The sequence below is a fragment of the Corythoichthys intestinalis genome, chromosome 21 (genome assembly GCF_030265065.1).
Source record: "Corythoichthys intestinalis isolate RoL2023-P3 chromosome 21, ASM3026506v1, whole genome shotgun sequence".
Lineage (NCBI taxonomy): Eukaryota > Metazoa > Chordata > Actinopteri > Syngnathiformes > Syngnathidae > Corythoichthys > Corythoichthys intestinalis.
In genome coordinates this window covers 3,840,800-3,861,552 of record NC_080415.1, presented here as the reverse complement: position 1 = coordinate 3,861,552, position 20,753 = coordinate 3,840,800, and the positions used below count along the sequence as shown (strand labels likewise).

The 20,753-nt window shown below is 42.3% G+C and overlaps 1 protein-coding gene across 3 annotated transcripts in view; it reads right to left on the bottom strand.

Moving 5' to 3' along the window:
• The window catches only part of inpp5e (inositol polyphosphate-5-phosphatase E), a 61,208-nt gene extending 41,037 nt beyond the window's left edge, over positions 1 to 20,171 (bottom strand). Inside the window, exons 1-2 of one of the 3 annotated variants that reach the window (XM_057826243.1) lie at positions 19,963 to 20,170; positions 19,462 to 19,888 (exon numbers count right to left, since the gene is read on the bottom strand). In XM_057826243.1, the coding sequence (XP_057682226.1) occupies positions 19,462 to 19,841 (380 nt within the window). In that variant the 5' untranslated portion in view covers positions 19,842 to 19,888; positions 19,963 to 20,170. Of the gene's footprint in view, positions 1 to 19,461 lie in introns of all 3 variants that reach the window. The other 2 variants (XM_057826244.1, XM_057826242.1) reach the window with 2 other exon arrangements.
• Positions 20,172 to 20,753: the final 582 nt, after the last annotated feature.

Sequence of the window (20,753 nt, the reverse complement as noted above, 5' to 3'; positions counted from 1 at the left end):
AGACTTTTTGTTTTGACCCAATATCCACACTATTCTGAGTGAGCATTCATTTGCACGTTGCTGTGCAGTGAATTAATGAACCATGAGCCTTGAGGTGCGATCATATTGAGCCCTTAATTCCGCTATTTTTTGAGAACCGATGGCAGAGTTCATAGGGAAACTTTGCGAAAAAGCTGCGTGCTTCGTCTCATCAAATTGCTGCTCTTTACAAGCGCTACCGTCTCTGAACAGATGAGCCATAGCGGTCTTGTGCTGCCGCCAGGTAAAATGAACAAAAATGTGTTGGTCCACTCCTCCTTAAACACTCTGTTTTCTGCATCAAACCGAGGTCCGCGGTTCTGTGACCTCTGCTCTATCGTATTTTTATATTAAATTGTCTTTCAAAATGACATATCTGTTCTATGTGTTGGATTTTATCAAGTAAATTTCCCCCCAAAATGCAACTTATACTCCGGTGCGACTTATATATGTTTTTTTTTCTCTTGGTTGGCCATTTTATGGCTGGTGCGACTTATAGTCAGGTGCGACTTGTAGTCCAAAAAATACAGTATATGGCTGTATGCCACCACAGGCTTCCTCTGCATTGAAAATATCACTTGAAAGATACACACTTGAACCAGAATCCCAGAAAACGCTTCCTTCTCCGTTGGGCTGAATTCTGAAATCATTACTCTGCCGACGTTATCACTCAGGTGGAGGCGCCAGAGCGTGATAATGACAGGCGGGGGTAATCGGCAGATTAAAAGACTCTTTTTTTCACCTGCGCTTTGCTAAATTGTTGTATATAGTCGAATCGTCTCAAAGTATGATTTTCCTTCCAATAATAATGCTAATTAAGATTTCTTTATGGTGTCAAAGGCACTTTAAGGTTATCATACTGTCAAAATCTCATACCGGCACATGCCTAGTCCAGGGTCACTTCCTGAACATTTTCAATCATTCCTTTTTGTTTTTTTCACTTCCTGTTAATTAGTCACATAAAATTGGTAATAAAATCAAATCATAATTCATGAGAGAAAAGTAGTTTTATTGCTTATTTTGATGTTACGTGGAGCCAAAGTTGTTGCATTTTAAGGTCTTTCGGCTTTTGGTGACGTAACGTTAGGCCTAGGCGATATGACATAAATTGTTATCACTAAGGCTGCAACAACTAATCGTTTAAATACGTTAAAATTGATTAATAAGTTAGTTGCCAACAAATTTGATCATTGATTTTGAAGTGAGGCTGTGCGCGTGCCAGTGATTACAGCAAGGGAGAGAGAGAGTTCACGGCTCGTCTGCTCCTTTCAGGTTGGTTGGCTGACTTTATGAAGTGTCAAGACTTTGATTGTCTTTTGTGTTGTTAGAGCCAGTGTGCCTCCGTCAGAGGTGAGTAAATGAAGCCAATTGTATTGTTTGTTTCCTTTGTTGATGAGACGTTACTACTTAGCACAAAGTGCTAAGCAAGTTAGCGATAATGCTAATTAGGGTCTCAAGTGTCCGTTTGTATTATGTTTAGGAGAATAATAATAGCACTTAAGTTATGGTTAGATGGTAAAGTCTCATTTCTTTATATGAAGAAAGCACACACATAATCCCATTTATATAACAGTTCAGACTTAGTCTCTTTTCAACACAGGCTCTCATTCAAACTAAATCGTCATACAAGAGAGAGTGCTTTGGAATTGGGTTTGGATTGTATTTATGAACAACTTTTTGAGAAAGAAAACAGATTCATGACAGTCTGCCACCTGCTTATTCAATTTTGTTGTTTAGTTTCTTTGAAAAAAATAAATGAGTCAATGACACAATTTGTATAAGTGCTTTGCATACAAGATAAAAAATGTCAATCAGCAGCACTTTTTTTACTTGAATGAACAGGACTGCTTATGTTATGTTTTATACTCAGAACCTTTATTAAATACTTTAACAAGTAGATACCATGTAGACTGCAGTTAAGTCAAAAGGCGGTCATTCATTTAGTCTTCATTGTTACTTACAACCAGTGTTGTCACAGATTACTTGAAAAAGTAATTTAATTACGGATTACTGATTACGTTTCAAAAAAGTAATCTAGTTTGATTACTTCATTATCAAAGTAACTAAGTTACTTTTAAAGTAATCTATCATTTACTTTTTACCCATTTTTCTCCCATTGCCGCCTCAACATAAGAATGACAACAGAAAAATGTCATCACATGTAATTGACTTTCCGATGATTGAATTTAAAGGGGAATATCAGAATTTTTCACATAAGCACTGTTGACTCGCGCTAGCTTAGCCACTCCGGAGCCCTGAAACTAACAAATATCTGAAAAACTGCTTGGAATTTGTTGAAATCAACTCCACCAACCAATTAAACCCCGCTAACTCTTAAGATTAAGCCTAATGTAAAAACTTCTGAATTTCGAGTTATGGTTCAGTGCCAATGTAAAACAATGCAAACTGACTGCACAATAATCAACAACACACAAGTGGATTGTAAAGTGCAATAAACACAAAGGTGGTGGTGGACGTGGATGTGCGTGCACAACCCGAAAGCACTCCTCTCAACACACACGCGGTCAATTTGGCCACAAAACGTGGCGGCAACTAAGCACTTTACACTCAATCGGACTTACAACACATCCCACAGATGCTAAACGAACACATCATCTCACGGCATAAATGTGCAACACGCATATGATGTAAACAAAGCTTGCCAACTTGGAGCGATGACTTCCCGTCGTTGCTACGGCAAAGCTACAAAACGGCCGCGCATGTAGGGGGTCCAACCTTTTGCTAATACCTTCCAGAATGAAGGAAAAATACTCACCTTCATTCACGGATATCCACAGATCAACATTCCCTCGGAACGTCTCAACACTCGGCTCGAATGTCCACCCGCCTGGCCCATGCCTTTCTCAGTCCCACAACACATGCGACGCGAGACCAAAACAGGAACTAGCTGAGAGGTTGTCATGGAAACACGTACTGGGAACCTTTTATTTTAGCATTTGTACACGACTACAATATTCTTCATTCTACATACATTATGAGACAATGAAAAAATAGTAACGCAGAGACACTAAGGAAACTAACTTTAGTCAGATTAGTGGTGTAGAAAAATGAACGCTTTAGATTACTCGTTACTGAAAGAAAGTAATCAGATTACAGTTCCGCGTTACTAACGCGTTACTGACAACACTGCTTACAACATGCCTAAAACAACGTCAAGTAAATTGTGATGGTCATTGAAAAAGGGGGCATTTATCCAATGAATCAATTAATCATTGACTTAATCGTTCAATTAATTGATTATAAAAATAATCGTTAGTTGCAGCCCTATTCATAAGTTTGTAGTTTTATACTTTTATTATGAAAATATTTATCGATTAAACAGTGAAAATTAGAGGACAAATTTGAATGTTGATTTACAGCGCGTGCCCCTGAATCTTCTGCTCGTGCCCCTAAAATTTTAAGTTAGGGACCACTGTACTCCAAGTGAAGAATGTCAGTTTGTTAATCATTATTTGTCAACGTGAATACGCAGAAAGAACATGAAGGCGGGATTGCGTCAGCAGCGTCTTCAACACACACACACTTACACCTCCTATGCAGGTAACATATAATGAGTCGAAACTATTTGTTTGGTGAAGTAAGCTTTGTCTGACCGATGCTAAATTAGCCGACTGCCCAGTCCCACCTGTTGAACAAGCTAGCCGCTTGCCACAAATCAATTAATAGATGTAACGTGACGACCAGCACACAAGTGTCGGGCAGAAATATTAATAAAACTATAGCTCAATATTTACTCATGTGTTTGCTAGAGATAGAGCGATTATTTGCCAGGCTGATTATCGGCGCTGATATTTTGAAAGTTGACTTTTTTTTTTTTAATCTGACGGGCTCATATGAAAAATTCACTTTATAACTGGGTTATTCCGGTTCAGATGCAGCCACGCCTCTCTCTACTGCCTGCTGTCTCCTGTACTAGTATTCACCCCGTCATCGGATTGGTTAAATGGTAATTAGGGATGTCCCGATCAATTATTTTTGCACCTGAGTCTCAGTCACCGGATTTTGATTGTGCCGATACAGAGTCTATACTGAAAAAAAAGTGTTGTTAAAAGAAAAGTTTTAAACATGTTACTGTCCCACCTTGCCACCTTAATAATGTGAATTATTTAAAAACAAGAACAACATAGACAACTGCTTGTCATAATTAAATGCTTCATTGAGTGAGTCCACTCAAATCCGCACGCGCTGCTGAGAACAGCTGCTGACTTACGCACACAAACACACGAGTTGCCACAGCACACTACCGCTGGCATTTAACAAGCTAAACGATGATTGACGCATTTGGTGCCTTTGAAGGTAGCGTTCCCAAGCTTTCCTGGCAAGATCAAAGCTTCAACGTCTGCCTCCCAACTGTTGATTATTTTTTTTCCCCCTGGTAATAGTATCAAAATATAGATTAGTTTTTAAGGGAAACATCTTATCTTGAACATGAGGTTGTGATTTGGGCTGGTTTTGGTTCAGCTGTGCGGTTTTTACAATGTGACTGGGCTGTAACTTTTGTCTGAACAAAGGGGGAGATTGAGTGGGGGAGGTGCCCCCTCTGGTAGCTGAAAAATATAGTTGCATGTAATTGAATTGTAATACCTATAAATGAATTTAAAGGGGAAGTTCAGAATTTTGGACATCGTCAAGTTAGCGGGGGGTTTAATAAGTCGATGGATTTGATTTCAACAAATTCCGTGCAGTTTGTTAGTTTCAGGGCTCCAGAGTGGCTAAGCTAGGGCAAGTCAATGGTGCCTGCTTAGCATTCATTCATTCATTTTCCATGCCGCTTCTTCCTCACGAGGGTCGCGGAGGTGCTGGAGCCTATCCCAGCGAACTATGGGCAGTAGGCAGGGGACACCCTGAACTGGTTCCTGCTTAGCATAACAATAAAAAAACAACTTTTGCACAATGACACATGGAATCAATAGTGTTTGCTATGTTTTCAGGAAGAATTAGGGCTGTCAAACAATTAAAATTTGTAATCGAGTTAATAACAGCTTAAAAATTCATTAATCGTAATTAATCGCAATTTAACCCATCTCTAAAATATGCCATATTTTTTCTGGAAATTATTGTTGGAATGGAAAGATAAAACACAAGACAGATATATACATTCAACATACTGTACATAAGTACTGTATTTGTTTATTGTAGCAATAAATCCACAAGATAACATTAACATTAGAGCTGGGAATCTTTGGGCACCTAACGATTCGATTACGATTACGATTCAGAGGCTCCGATTCGATTATAAAACGATTATTGATGCACCCACCTCGTTTTCTTTTTTTTTTTTTTTTTTTTATAAAGTTTTGTACATTAGTTCCAAAATTGTTCAAAAATACTCTCAGGCTAAACCAAACTACTATTTCAGTATCAAGTTAACATATAGCAGTAAACAAATATACAAAAATAACATTAAATAAAAAAACTCCAGTCCCCATTCTGTATCAGCAGCTTTAAACTACATTCAATTAATTTAATGTTGTGAATCAACCGTTAAAAGTTGTTAAAATTGCTCCCGTTATTCCATAATTTCCCTTTTGTCTACTTTTGACATGTGAAAGCTTTAAAACTATTTTAAAGATAGATTCAAGTCAATATTTTACCGATTTAGGAGTGTTTTAGATAAAAAGTTAATTAGGTTTGCTTGGTAGGTTCGCTACAACAGCATTGGAGGGAAGTTTACTGCTTTAAGATGGCGGCCGTTTACTAACGCCCGCATCTAGCTTTTTGCAGATGTGCTGCTACCGCTACCGAGTCTATAATCCATCTAGTCCTATATAAATGATATCTACCGTAACATTATGTAGCTTAGCTGTACTTGTAGCAGCTTTTCGGCAGCAGTCAGGTATGTTGTTGTGTTTTTTTATCTCGTGGCATGAGTTGAGCTAGAGCCGTGAGTTGAGCGTTGGCATTACCCGAGGGTCCGGTTAATGAGAAGCATAATGTTTAGCTACTCCCGCTCCGTTCCGTCCCGAAGACCGCGCGGCGCGCTGGGTGTGTTGTACTTCCGCTTTACTTGGCATATTTCAATAATCGGAATTTGGATGTTTGTGAATCGTTCTCGAATCTTCCACGGCCGAATCGCGAATAATCTAAGAATCGGAAATTTTGCACACCTCTAATTAACATGATTAACATTTTTTCTGTTAAAGGGATCCACGCTCCACGGATAGAAAGACTCGTAGTTCTTAAAAGATAAATCTTAGTAAAGTTAATAGTAATTTCATATTAAAATGCCTCTTAATGTTTTCGTTTTAATAACATTTATAAAAATTTTCAATCAAAAAATAAACTAGTAGCTCACAATTGTTGACGTCGCCGAGTGGTCACGTCACATGGGCTCCCTGCCGTTCTTCCACAGTCTTTAACTACGTAAGGTAGTGATTGAAATAAACCACAAAGTGTCAATGGTGAGTTCTAAATTACTTAGAAATCTAGCCAATGAGTGTGTTTTTTCCCTTTAATGACGACGTAGCTCCGTTTTTTTTTTTAGACTGGGTCTATTGTGATTCACATTCATTTGAGTGTTGGCTTCACAACGTACGAGACCTCTGATAGTTTCTATATTGTGACTAAATATTGCCATCCAGTCTATTGGTTGAGCTAATGAAATGTTAGAATAGAGTTTGACCAAAGTCTGAGTAAGTTTTATGCTTATTTTGCATAGCTATTTTGATTGGGAATGCCAGTTCTTTACATTTTTGTTTAACTGTGTGAGAATAGAGCCTCATTAATACAGATTGAAGCGCTTTTCTTTTTGTGAACATTGTTTTTTTTTGAGAGATAGGGATATTATTTTTGTTGTGCTTTCACTAAATGATACTTATGTTTGTATGAAGGAGGTGCCAATAAACAGCGCGGCCCAATGAACGCCTGTGTCCTTTCTTTGCCTTTAAGCTCTCAATGTGCAAAAAAAACGGCATCATTGTAATCTGTTTGAGGCAATGCATGAGCGGGTCATTCCGTGCATGCGTTAAATGCGTCAAATATTTTAACGCGATTAATTTTAAAAATTAATTACCGGCTGTTAACACGACAAATTTGACAGCACTAGGAAGAATATAATAAAACTTAACATTGCATGTCAATAATTGTAGCATGAACAGCAACATATGTAATCCAGCAGCTCTGCAGGGAACAGGCTGTCTAGGCAAGCAGGGTGGAGTTATATCCCATTGTTTTTTTTCACCGCAGATTTTTTTTTTTTGTAAGAACGAAGGTGACTCCCCAGCAGACTGAGCACAAGTGGCCGAAGCGCTCCTCTCTATTTTAATTACGCATGTTATGTCCTCTGGTCTTATGTTGACTACTTTTTGGGTTTAATTTCTTTCTAAGATTGTACATTGTTCATCCGTCCACAGGATGTCGCTATTCTAACTCAGAATCTTAAGTTTTTCTTTGGTATTGCTGTTTGCGCTCGGCTTCCCCTAGTGGCGACTTGCTGTAAGCAGCAGGCAGAAAGAACTTTTTATTTCAGTTGGAAAAGAGGCCTTGAGGTGTTAAGACGTTGCACACCTCCTCTGCACCATACATCGTTGGGAACCCTTGACAAAACAAAATCTGTAAGTTTGTACGTTTTAACAGTGGGTTAGATGTAATTTTGGTGTGTCTATTCTGTTATTTTGTTGTTATTTATGTGGCGCGAACCCACACGTTTTTGTGCTAAGCTAAAGTAGCCACTTCATTTCATTTGCTCATAATGGAGCCAGTTTTCTGTTATTTACATAAACATGTTATTGTATAGAACCTTTTATTTTGTGTATAACATTGGTGTTTTATGTATGTTTCAGTTTTACCACACACACACACGCACACGCACGTTCACGCGAAGAAATAAATGAGAGGAAGGAGTTTGGGCCTCCATTTTTCTTTGTTGGTTTAGCTCGCTGCCAAAGTCGAGTAGCCATACGCTCGGCTGAGGGCAGAAGAGTAAAAAGATTTTCAACACATCAAGCACCCAAGATGTCTCAACAAGAAGTTTCACCACCTATCAGCCAAGTGGTCACCAGGTCGGAGGCCAGTCATTCTCATTCTTCACGCCGGTCCAGAACGAGTCAAGCTGCTGCACAAGCACGAGCAGACGCCGAAGCTGCCTACGCCAGAGCACGGTACGCCAAACGCCAAATCGACATGGAGGTCGAGAAGGCACGCATCGAGGAAACACTACACGCTCTGAAGACGGAAGGTGAAGCAGAAGCAGCGCTCGCCGCAGCTAAAGTTTGGGAGGCGACTTTCGAAGAAGAGGAGCGCGCCAAAGTCGACCTCAGCGAGCAAGGGGTATTTTCCAAGACACCCCCCTCCATCAGGCGTGCACAAGAGTATGTGCATGCTCACTTTGACGACCAGCGTGTGCAAGCAGATGGCACACAAACGCCAAACACTGAGCACCTGGTTAGGCACAATGACTCTCAACAACCAGGAAATAGCCCAAAATCAGCTGGTGCTTTTCCACATGTGCGTCACATCGACATCGCTGACGAAGAGCATCTCCAATCTCATCGTGGGAGAACGGACATCTCACACCAGCCTACACCTTCAGCAACCCCACAAAGTGAACTGTCCAATTTAGCAGCCTATCTAGCACGGCGTGATCTGCTGACATCGGGGTTCAAGGTTTTCGACAACCGGCCAGAGTCCTACCTGTCCTGGAAGTCCATGTTCTGCAACGCGACGGAAGGCCTCAATCTCAAGCCCAGCGAAGAGCTCGACCTTCTCACCAAGTGGCTCGGCGGGGAGTCTCTTCAACACGCTCAGAGGATCAGGGCGGTCCACGTGAGTAATCCACAGGCAGGTCTCCAACGTCTGTGGCAGCGGCTAGACAAGACTTATGGCTCTCCAGAGGTAATTGAATCCTCACTCTTCCAACGGTTGCAGACTTTTCCAAGAATCTCCAACAAAGACACTCACTTACTGCAGGAGCTTGCTGATCTTCTGTTAGAGCTATCGTATGCCAAAAGTGAAAGTTATTTGCCGGGTCTTAGCTTTCTCGACACACCAAGGGGCATAAACCCGATAGTTGAAAAACTCCCATATGGACTCCAGGAGTCATGGGTTACACAAGGTACCAAATACAAAAGGGAAAACGGTGCAGTCTATCCACCTTTTTCGTATTTTGTGCGGTTCGTAAATGACTACGCTGAAATGAGAACAGACCCTAGCTTTATGTTACAGTGTTCAAACGTAATAAATCCAAGGGTTGGTAAGACATCAGTAAGACGAGACAAATACAGAGTTCCACTAGCAGTGAATAAAATAGAGATCAGTCCGGCTAAATTGACAGCACTCGATCCAGACAAACAATGTCCTATCCACCAAAAACCTCATTCACTCGTCAAATGCAGGGGGTTTAGAATGAAAACACTAGACGAAAGAAAGAACATTCTCAAAGAGCACGCCATTTGTTTTAAATGTTGTGCGTCCACAAATCACAGGGCTCGAGACTGTAAAGCTATTATCCAATGCTCAGAATGTGATAGCGATGCTCATGTGTCTGCCATGCATGTCGGTCCACCTCCATGGACACCTCAAGACTTTAATCCCCCAACCCAGAGTCACGGCGGGGAGTCTGAGGGCCCAAATCCTGTGAACACAGCCAGTTGCACAGAAGTATGTGGGCAAGGCGTAAAAGGAAAATCATGCTCAAAGATCTGTTTAGTTAATGTATATCGCCGAACTTCTCCAGAAAAGAAAAAGAGGGTATATGCCATGTTGGATGATCAGAGCAATTCATCCTTAGCCAGATCTGCGTTTTTTGACATGTTTAATGTGCAAAGTACCATATTCCCATACACCATGAGAACATGTGCAGGTTTATCAGAGACACGAGGTCGCAAAGCTGATGGCTTTGTTGTAGAAGATGTAGATGGTAAGGTCTCCATGATGCTGCCTACAATAACAGAATGTGATCAGATTCCAGATAATAGAGACGAAATTCCCAGCCCTGAGGTAGCAGCAGCTCACCCTCATTTGCGATCAATCGCTTCACAGATTCCTCCTCTCGACCCATCGGCAGACATTCTTCTGCTCCTGGGAAGGGACATCATTCAGGCTCATAAAGTTCGTGGTCAGGTAAATGGGCCAAACAATGCACCTCATGCCCAGCGTCTCGATTTAGGATGGGTTGTCATAGGTGATGTCTGTCTCTCTGGAGCTCATAAACCCACATTGAACTCATTTAAGACGAACGTTCTAAACAGTGGACGTCCCACGTTCCTCAGTCCTTGCGAAAACACAATCGTTATCAAAGAGAAATACACCAAAAACGATCCACTAAACACACAAGCGGAACTAGGACAACATATTTTCCAACAAACAACAAATGACGACAAAGTTGCACTTTCGGCAGAAGATGCGTTGTTCCTAGACATTATGCACAACAACTTTGCTAAAGATGAGGCGAATAACTGGGTAGCTCCACTCCCATTCCGCTCACCTAGGCGGCGCCTACCTGACAACCGGGAGCAGGCCTACAATCGTTTAATGTCGCTCCGCAAAACGCTGAGAAGAAAGCCTGAAATGAGAGCGCATTACGCTGAGTTTATGGAGAAAATATTCAGCAAGGGCCATGCCGAACCAGCGCCCGCACTGGCGCCAGATCAAGAGTGCTGGTATCTCCCTAGTTTTGGCGTTTACCACCCGCAAAAGCCAGAAAAAATTAGGGTAGTCTTTGATTCGAGTGCTCAACTTGACAATGTTTCTCTCAATGACGTGCTCCTCAAGGGACCAGATCTTAACAACACTCTCGTAGGAGTTCTGATGCGGTTTAGGTCCGACCCATACGCCGTTATGGCAGATGTGGAGCATATGTTTCACAACTTTGTAGTACGAGAAGACCACCGTAACTACCTTCGTTTCTTGTGGTTCCAAAATCATGACCTTGATGGAAAAGTGCAAGAATTTAGGATGACTGTCCATGTGTTTGGTAATTGTCCTTCCCCATCAGTCGCCATCTTTGGACTGAAAAGAACAGCCATAGAAGGAGAAATGGAATTTGGCAGTGACGCAAAAGAATTCATTGAACGGCACTTCTATGTAGATGATGGGCTAAAGTCATTCTCTTCCATAGAGCAGGCCATTGATGTTCTTAGTAGGGCACAGAAGATGCTGGCTCAGTGTAACATACGCCTGCACAAAATCTCATCCAATTGTCCTCTCATAACAGGAGCCTTTCCAACCGAAGATCGTGCTGTAGGCATGCAAGGTCTTGACATTGGGCAGACTACCCCACCAATGCAGCGCAGTTTGGGCTTAGGATGGGAGCTGTCGACTGACCAATTCAAGTTCCAAGTAAGAGTAAATGAAAGGCCGTTCACAAAAAGGGGAGTTCTGTCAGTTATCAACAGTGTGTTCGACCCACTTGGTTTTGCTATTCCAGTAATCGTAGGGGGTAGAACCATACTCAGAGACATTTCCACAAATGTTTCAGAGTGGGACACTGAACTGCCAAAAGACAAATTAGAACAGTGGCAAAAGTGGAAAAGTTCCCTCGAACACCTACAACATCTTGAAATTCCCAGAATGTACACTTCAATACCGCTGTCTGCAGCCCAAAGAATAGAGATTGACGTTTTTTGTGATGCTTCCACAAAAGCCGTAGGTGCTGTAGCATACCTCAAACTCACAAATGAGGACGGACACAGCGAAGTGGGATTCCTCCTCGGCAAAGCACGTTTAGCTCCTAAACCAGACATCACCATACCCCGACTTGAACTCTGTGCAGCAGTCCTGGCCGTGGAAGTAGCAGAGTTGGTTCTAGAGGAGCTGGATGTCACAGTCGATCAGGTGAATCTTTACACAGACTCAAAGGTAGTGCTTGGGTACATCTCAAACACGAAGAGACGCTTTCACGTTTATGTGCACAACAGAGTCGAACGCATCAGGCGCTTTGCACAAACTCACCAGTGGCATTACGTGCCCACACACTTAAATCCGGCAGACCATGCCACACGAACGTTGCCCGCTGAGCAGCTCTCCAGCTCCACCTGGCTCAGAGGCCCAGCTTTCCTCTCCAGGTTGGACCAAAGTCAAGTTCGAAGTCAAACCTTCGATCTCATAGACCCAGAGACTGACTGTGAGTTGCGTCCTGAGGTAACAACTTGCACTACCACCCTATCAAAAGCCCAGTTTAATAGTGCCAGATTTGAAAGGTTTTCAAGTTGGAAGGTGCTGCAAAAGGCTATTGCAAAACTCCAACATATAGCTCAATCATTCAAGAACAACTCTGAGGTTTCCTGTCGTGGCTGGCACAACTGCAACAAACATTTAACTGAAAAGTCACTGCAACTAGCCAAGACCACGATCATTCGCACCGTTCAAAGAGAGGTCTTCGCAGAAGATATTGGATGCATTGAAAAAGGCACAGCTCTAAAAAACTCAAGTCCACTCAGCAAACTGAATCCATTTGTTGACACGCAAGGGCTCCTTAAAGTTGGAGGCCGACTAAAGAAAGCACAGTTGTCTGCAGAAGAAACCAATCCCATACTCGTCCCTGGAAAGCATCATCTTGCTCAGCTCATAATAAGACACTTTCACGAAAAATTATGTCACCAGGGAAGGCATTTCACGGAGGGAGCAGTCAGAGCAGGGGGCTTTTGGATTGTGGGAGGAAAAAGAGCAGTAAGCAGTGTGATTTTCAAGTGCATCACATGCCGCAAATTAAGGGGCAGGCAACCTGAACAGATAATGGCTGAACTTCCTGAGGACAGGCTGTCCACGGACCCTCCTTTCACAAATGTAGGCCTTGATGTGTTCGGTCCCTGGTCCGTTACAGTGAGAAAAACGCGTGGTGCTAATGCAGATGCTAAAAGATGGGCAGTCATATTCACCTGCATGAGTACACGTGCAATTCATATTGAAGTGATTGAGTCAATGGACACATCGTCGTTCATTAATGCACTGCGTCGTTTCTTTGCCATCCGAGGTGGTGCCAAACTCTTGAGATCTGATTGTGGGACAAATTTTGTGAGTGCCTGCAAAGAGCTCCAAATAGACAAACTAGGCTGTCACAATGACAAAATAGGCACATTCTTGAAAGACAGTGCGTGCAAATGGCAGTTTAATCCTCCACATGCATCCCATATGGCTGGTTCCTGGGAACGCATGATCGGCGTCACCCGAAAAATCCTCAATGCAATGCTCCTTGAACATCCATATGGGAAGCTCACACATGAAGTACTCGTGACATTGTTAGCTGAAGTCACCGCAATTGTAAATGCACGCCCACTAACGGCTGTTTCTACAGATCCCGAAAACCCAGTCATTCTTACTCCTGCGATGCTACTCACGCAAAAGGTTGGCACACCACCGATTCCACCAGGGCAGTTTCAGTCCGGTGACCTATTCAAAGCCCAATGGAAGCGCGTGCAGTACTTAGCTAATGTTTTCTGGAGTCGTTGGCAGAAAGAATACATCGCAGGCCTGCAGGTTCGTCACAAGTGGAAAACAAAAAAGCCAAACCTTCAAATGGGCAACGTTGTTTTAATGAGGGAGTCTCTAGAACATAGGAATAATTGGCCACTCGGACTGATCACAAAATCTTTCCCAAGTGAGGACGGTAATGTCAGAAAAGTTGAGGTTAAGATTTGCCGAAACGGCGAGAATAGGTTTTACATTCGCCCAATTCGTGAAGTTGTGCTTTTGATGTCTAAGGATAGCATGTAAAACGAGTTGTTGTTTTGTATCGTTCATTAGTTAAGGGCTGACATCTTGCAGATGTCAGGCGGGGAGTGTTATGTCCTCTGGTCTTATGTTGACTACTTTTTGGGTTTAATTTCTTTCTAAGATTGTACATTGTTCATCCGTCCACAGGATGTCGCTATTCTAACTCAGAATCTTAAGTTTTTCTTTGGTATTGCTGTTTGCGCTCGGCTTCCCCTAGTGGCGACTTGCTGTAAGCAGCAGGCAGAAAGAACTTTTTATTTCAGTTGGAAAAGAGGCCTTGAGGTGTTAAGACGTTGCACACCTCCTCTGCACCATACATCGTTGGGAACCCTTGACAAAACAAAATCTGTAAGTTTGTACGTTTTAACAGTAGGTTAGATGTAATTTTGGTGTGTCTATTCTGTTATTTTGTTGTTATTTATGTGGCGCGAACCCACACGTTTTTGTGCTAAGCTAAAGTAGCCACTTCATTTCATTTGCTCATAATGGAGCCAGTTTTCTGTTATTTACATAAACATGTTATTGTATAGAACCTTTTATTTTGTGTATAACATTGGTGTTTTATGTATGTTTCAGTTTTACCACACACACACACGCACACGCACGTTCACGCGAAGAAATAAATGAGAGGAAGGAGTTTGGGCCTCCATTTTTCTTTGTTGGTTTAGCTCGCTGCCAAAGTCGAGTAGCCATACGCTCGGCTGAGGGCAGAAGAACGCACCTAAGGGCACTTTCACATTAGACCAAGAAAACCAGGGTCTGGTTGGAGAGCTACCTTGCAACAACACTTGCAAATGACTTGTTGACAACAATGTTAAAAATTTCAGTGTAAAATAACAGTAAAGAGCTGGCAGCAGGGTTGCCATTTATATACTGTTATTTTACAGTCTTGGTAATGTAAAAATGCTTCACAGTAATAGTCCGTTATCCAGAAAAACTGTTGACTGCTGTATTTATAGAAAATACAGTAAAAGTCTGTCAGCAGGATTGCCATTACCAGACTGTTATTTAACAGTCTTGGCAATGTAAAAATGCTTCACAGTAATAGTCCGTAATCCAGAAAAACGGTTGATTCCTGTATTTATAGAAAATACAGTAAAAGTCCGTCAGCAGGATTGCCAATACCTGACTTATTTTACAGTCTTGGTAATGTAAAAATATTTAATTGTAGTAGTCTAATTCAGGTAAAACTGTATATTCCTGTGTTACCAGAATTCACAGTAAAGAGCAGTCAACTGAGGAGCTGCAGTATGCTGCGTTTTTAACGATATACTGTGTTTAACGGTATTTTGGAAAATGACAGTCTATGAATGCATTTATTTCCGTCTAGTACAGGAAAAAATGCTGATGTCAGGGGCGAAACAGAACAGGTTTTATTTCATCGTGTTGGCAGGCAGTGAAAACGGACAGGAACTAGAGATGGTGCAGTCGGGTCGTGTAGGTCAGGCTGAGCAGGCTGGAGATCTGCGGTAATCGGGTCCAGCAGGACAGGTTGAGCTCAATGGAGTGCTGGCATAGTCTGGTCAAGCAGAACAGGCTGAGCAAGTTGATTGGGCTGGAACTCTGAAGTAGTCAGGTCAGGCAGGACAGGCTGGGTCAGAAGTGGTGATCGGTCAAGGACAAATCCCAAAAAAACCCTAAACAATATACTACAATTGCCCAAACATTTCCACTGATGAGTCAAGCCTTGTGCTAATGGCCACATTTCATCTTTTAATTCTGCTGCTTACCGGCTGCCTCCCTGGTTATCTTTTGCCAACATCTCCAGCTGCACAGGACTGCAAGTGTCAATAGCCAAACCAGGCTGCCATCTTCCTTTCCTGCTTTTATAGCTCTGGGTTGCGCATGGGTTGATTGGCCAATCTCTTCCAGCTGTACATCGTTTCCATAGTGCTTGCATGCCGGTGATTTTCCAGTTCACGCCCTGGTTGTCTGCTCAATGCTTTTTTGTTGATGTTTATCAGGGTTTGACTTTACAATGCGTGAAAAATCATTGTCCATAATACTCCCATTCTTCACATGGGTTCTTCATTATGAAGAAGTAAGAGTTTTTAAAAAGAAAAAAAAAAATTGAAGCAAAAAAGCACCTGTCTAATTTACTCCAAAATGTAAACATTAGTCTCATGTGTGATGTGGGGACAAAGTTTGTCGCAGCCAGTGACGTTTCCACAGTAATTCACCGCTATACCACTAGATTGGTGTGGCTTTGTCTTTGTGTGGTTTTGGGGGACTCTTGACGAATTCCTTTATTTTCCACCGGTCATCGAGAGCAATGGCAATGGAGATGAAACGTGTGCATTTGCAGCTGCAGCTGATTAATATTAAACAACAAATGTTGTCAATACAAATGTTGAAGCGTAAGGCGACACAGAAGTCGTTTGTGAATGTTTGAAAATGGTGTTGTTGTTGTGCTGAACCGGAAACAATGTTCTGAGCGGACCAATCACAGTCCTTCGACGTTCACGTCAAGCGCGTTGACGTGATGTGTAGTCAGGACTTTTTGGAGGTGCACATCAGGCTATGGCGTAGGGCAGGGGTGGGCAAAGTATTCCGGAAAGGGCCGCAGTGGGTGCGGGTTTTTGTTCATACCAATCATGAGGACAGCCTTTCACCAATCTGGTTTCTTACAAGTGCAATCAGTTGATTGCAGTCAGGTGCTTCTTGTTTCCACTGAAACCTCATTGGTTAAACTGTCTGTGCTGAATCAGTTGAAACAAAGACCAGGACCCACTGCGGCCCTGAAGGACCGGTTTGCCCACTCTTGGCGTAGGGTCATAATCGGATCTGCGTTAATGACGTAGGTCCGCCGTCACTGCTACACAGAAGCATAAATCAGCCTTCAGGGTGATGGAATACTTCAATTTTTGGAGAAGGGCCAGTTTAGATCAGAGTGGGGATAAAACAAGAAACATATAACATATCAGTAGAATAGAATGGAGGCGACGTCAAATAATATAATAATATAGCCTATAGGCCAACAAAACATCCAGTCTGGTATTTGCGTCGATGTGATTGTGTTGTAGTCTGAGGCTCAACTCCCATAAATCATCCGCTACAGCTAACGCTAATGCCTTTAGCTAACATTTGCAACATCAAAATTTAAAACTACTAACAATCAAAACATAAACATTTAAAATTTATAAAATAAATAATAATAAAAATAGAGAAATAATTCAAAATAAATTTTATCGTATTGTAATTCCACTTCCGGATACGTATGAGACACTTGGATTTTGCCTTTTTAACCGCTCACTGGCAAACACCTTTTATTTATTTGCCCAAAAAATTTACTCAACTGCATCTTTTGCAAAACAATAGAAAACTGCCCTCAACTGGCACTCCAGAGGAATTAACATCATTATTATGTATCGCTATCCAGCAATCCTCAGAACTTTAGTTTAATACACAATAATTTAGGTAACGAGTAAGAATTAACTCACCGTTTATAAATTGGTACACATAAATCCCAATATAAGTTGAAGAACGAGCACTGAAGAACAGCAAATGTCATCTAAAGTCATCCTCTGAAGAGTCTCCAACATCCAAATTAAGGCTAATTATGTCTTCCAGGATTTGATGGCAAATTATTTGCGGTGTCTAGTTATGTTAATTTAAATTGGCAAAAAAACATAGTCTATATTGCCACAATGTAAAAGATGTCAGATTTCTGACCATGCTCCAAATTTCCAGTCAAAACTCAGTTTCCAAAAAATACGGTAGTGTCATGTAATTGAAACATTAACATACCGTTTACAGCATTTGTCTTGTTGCTTTAATGCTGGTAACCCACAATGCATTGCTAACTACGGTAATAAACTGTTCAACACAAAAACGGTATTTTAGTGTTCAAAATTGGCCGTAAATTTACAGCAATTTTTTACAGTGAAGGTTCAGCATTTGCACTGTGCCAACCAAACTTTCCGAGTAGCATCAAGTGGACAAGACGCACACTGGTCACACATTGATTGGACAAATTTGGAACAGGAAATAGCTCCCTCTTGGGAGGGGAGGGAATGGGGAGCATCACAGTAACATAGCATAAGCGCACCCCGCTTGCATTCACAAGCGAAGCAGCGTGTGCTTAAAGCAAACCGAGACCCACGATTTTTGAGTGGACCAGAGTTCGTTTGTTTGGTCCGAACAGTCCGGACGCATGTTCACATTTACAAAACGAAACTGATTATGTGAAAGCGCCCTAAAAAATTAGTCCTGCAGAATGAAATGAATTACGGATGTTTGGTGTGACATTGCTTGGGCCGCTTGGGTATATCGAACAATGACCTGCATTTCGAATGTATTTGACTCTGTCAGATCTGTTAATATCGCTTTTTTTATTGGCATGCTAAGCAGGCACCATTGACTCGTGCTAGGTTAGCTGATCTGAGACAATCAAATAACTGACGAACTGCACGGATTCCGTTTAAATCAACTCCATCAGTCGTTAATCGAAGCTTAAGCCTAATTTCAAAAAGTCTGAACTTCCCCTTTAAAAAAAATCCTAGCTGTTAAAATGTTGTCTATAAAAGTTGTAAAAGCAATGAAACAACAAAAATTAATGAAATGTACAAGAATCCTACAAAGTGTTTCATAATGGGTCAAAATTATTTTTCCAACCGATCATGTGACTAGGACCTTAGGTCTTTTGCTTTGCTTAGTGAAAATTATCCCAGAGGAGGCAAGATGGATATTTAAAATTTCTTTAAACCTACTTTCAAAAGCTTTAACAAAAAACGGAGCTTGAACCGAGGTTTGAACACGAGCAGCGTCAATATGTATATATATATATATATATATATATATATATATATATATATATATATATGTATATATAAAATTATAATCTTACTGCTTTTTTTTTTTTTTTTTAAACCTGTCCTGTTCAGCTGTTTGACACGGAGAATGTAAGTCTAAGTGCCCGGTTGGTCTGAACAGTTTTAATGTTTCACATTGAGAGTATGACATACTACCATTGTGATCATTCAACATACCTCGTTTATTATGACAAAGCAGCAAACAGGAAGGGGTTATGGAGGAACAGAAGAAAAGAAACACAAGAGAAGAAAGAAAAGAAACACAAACAAGAAGAAATACATTGAATGTCTACATTAACTACTAATATGTTGGTGCTATCGCCAGCTAGATGCATTTCCGGTTGACACCATGTGGGGGGCCTGTTGAAAGGGAAAGAGGGGGACGGGGGTGGGGGAGTCTATAAGCCAAGTGATTGAAAGGGGTAGAGTGTACACAAATCAGCTCTGTGATCTAGAATCCAGTAATCGTGTGAATCCCTTGTGAGTGTAAGCCCATTGGCGACCGACCCTACGCCGCCCCATCGCCAATCCCGGCACTGGGACGCCCAACCCGAGCGCACTCGATCACATCCAGCCGCACGCGAGCCCCACCAAACATGCGGCAGCCACACAGACGAGCGGAGACGTCACGTGGGCGCCAACCCAGAGACACGGCCCCAAACCAGCCAGCCAGCCCTCCTCTGGCAGCCCAGCAAAGGAGCCATCGCCCCCCCCCCCCCCCCCCCGGGATCCAGGGTGGTCCCCCGGGCCACCCGCGTACCCACCAACCGGCCTTCAGGGATGGCAAGAGGGGAGGCACCACCAGCCAACAATTACAATGTTACTGCTGACACTGTGTTTCGGGTCATCAACATGTTTTGACCTCCTCCCACAAAAGTCAAACTCCACCTATGTGTCTGAACGCATCACATTTTATTCAAAGGTACCTCAAGTTAATGTAACGGAGTACGTTACTACTCACCTCCTCGGCGCCAAACTGCGCTGCGACAGGACCGGTAGGACCTCCGGACAGTCGCGCTCGCCTCGGGGCGCCGCGGTGGGCCGGCCGGCTTCCTTGAGAGAGTCAGTGGACGACGAGCCCGCTGGGTCGCTCAGGCTCTCCTGGCTGGATCTCAGCCTCCGGACTCGGACGCCGTCCTCCGGCGTCTTCCCGTCCAGGCGCCTGCTAGGAGGCGGCCGGTAGGGGATGTCCCCAGCCGCCTTCCGCAGCTGGAGGGCCGTATTCAACTCATTGCACATTTTGCGCTCCGAAAAGGGGAGCTCGAGCGCCCTGCCGTCAACGGCGACCGTCGCTGGGCTGCGCTCGCCCGGCCTCGGGCTTTCCACTCCGTTCTCCGTCATGAGTCACGTTTCATCCTCTCAGTCGAATTATATAAAGTTGAACATACCTAGGATGAGAAATCATCAGCAGACACTCGGCTGGATGCTCGCCATCGGCTAGGCTAATTTAGCCTTCATTGACCTTTCTGTGAATGCACGTCCACGAAAAGACACTCTCGGTGGCATGACCTTGTGGTTCGAAGGCCGTTATAAGACAACAACTGATCCGTTAGTATGTCGTTTTATCGCTCCGTCGAGCCGAACGTGAAGTTTGAGGAGAACAAGCGAGCAGTCGACCGGCCGGATAGCTTCCTTAGCAACGTTTGATAACAACTACTTCGTTGCCAGGAGGAAGGAGGCAACACGCTCAGAAAGGCGCTTCACTGTCACATCGTGGCCACAATGGAAATTGCATACAAAACGGTCATAATAATGGTACTGTAATCATTTATACCTTTTTTCTTTAAATTGTATATGGCGGAAAACACAAGACTGAAAAAGCAGTTTCTGTTCTTGCACTCCTCTTTAAAAGAAACTTCTGTATTTTAAGCCAAAACAACTGTTGTTTTTGATAGAACAATACGTCCATGTGCTGCCATAGCAGATTCATGGCACATTTAGCCCCCGAACTATTTTTAATAGTCGCGCAACCGCTTTTGTTTCAACCCAGCCATAACATGAAGGTAAATGATTATATTTATTATTCAAAATGTCTGTCGTTTTTAGTTTAGAATCATACATTGGTGTCTAATATTTAGTTAAAAAAAAAATAAAAAATAATAAAAACTTTTAAACAAATTAAGTCACAATAAAAAAATTGGCGTCTGTAAAAATGTCATGATATCTACTTCATAACTATCACTTAATTGTATATATATATTTTTTAATGAGTCACAGATATCTACCTCATAACTATCGCTTACGAGTTATTGT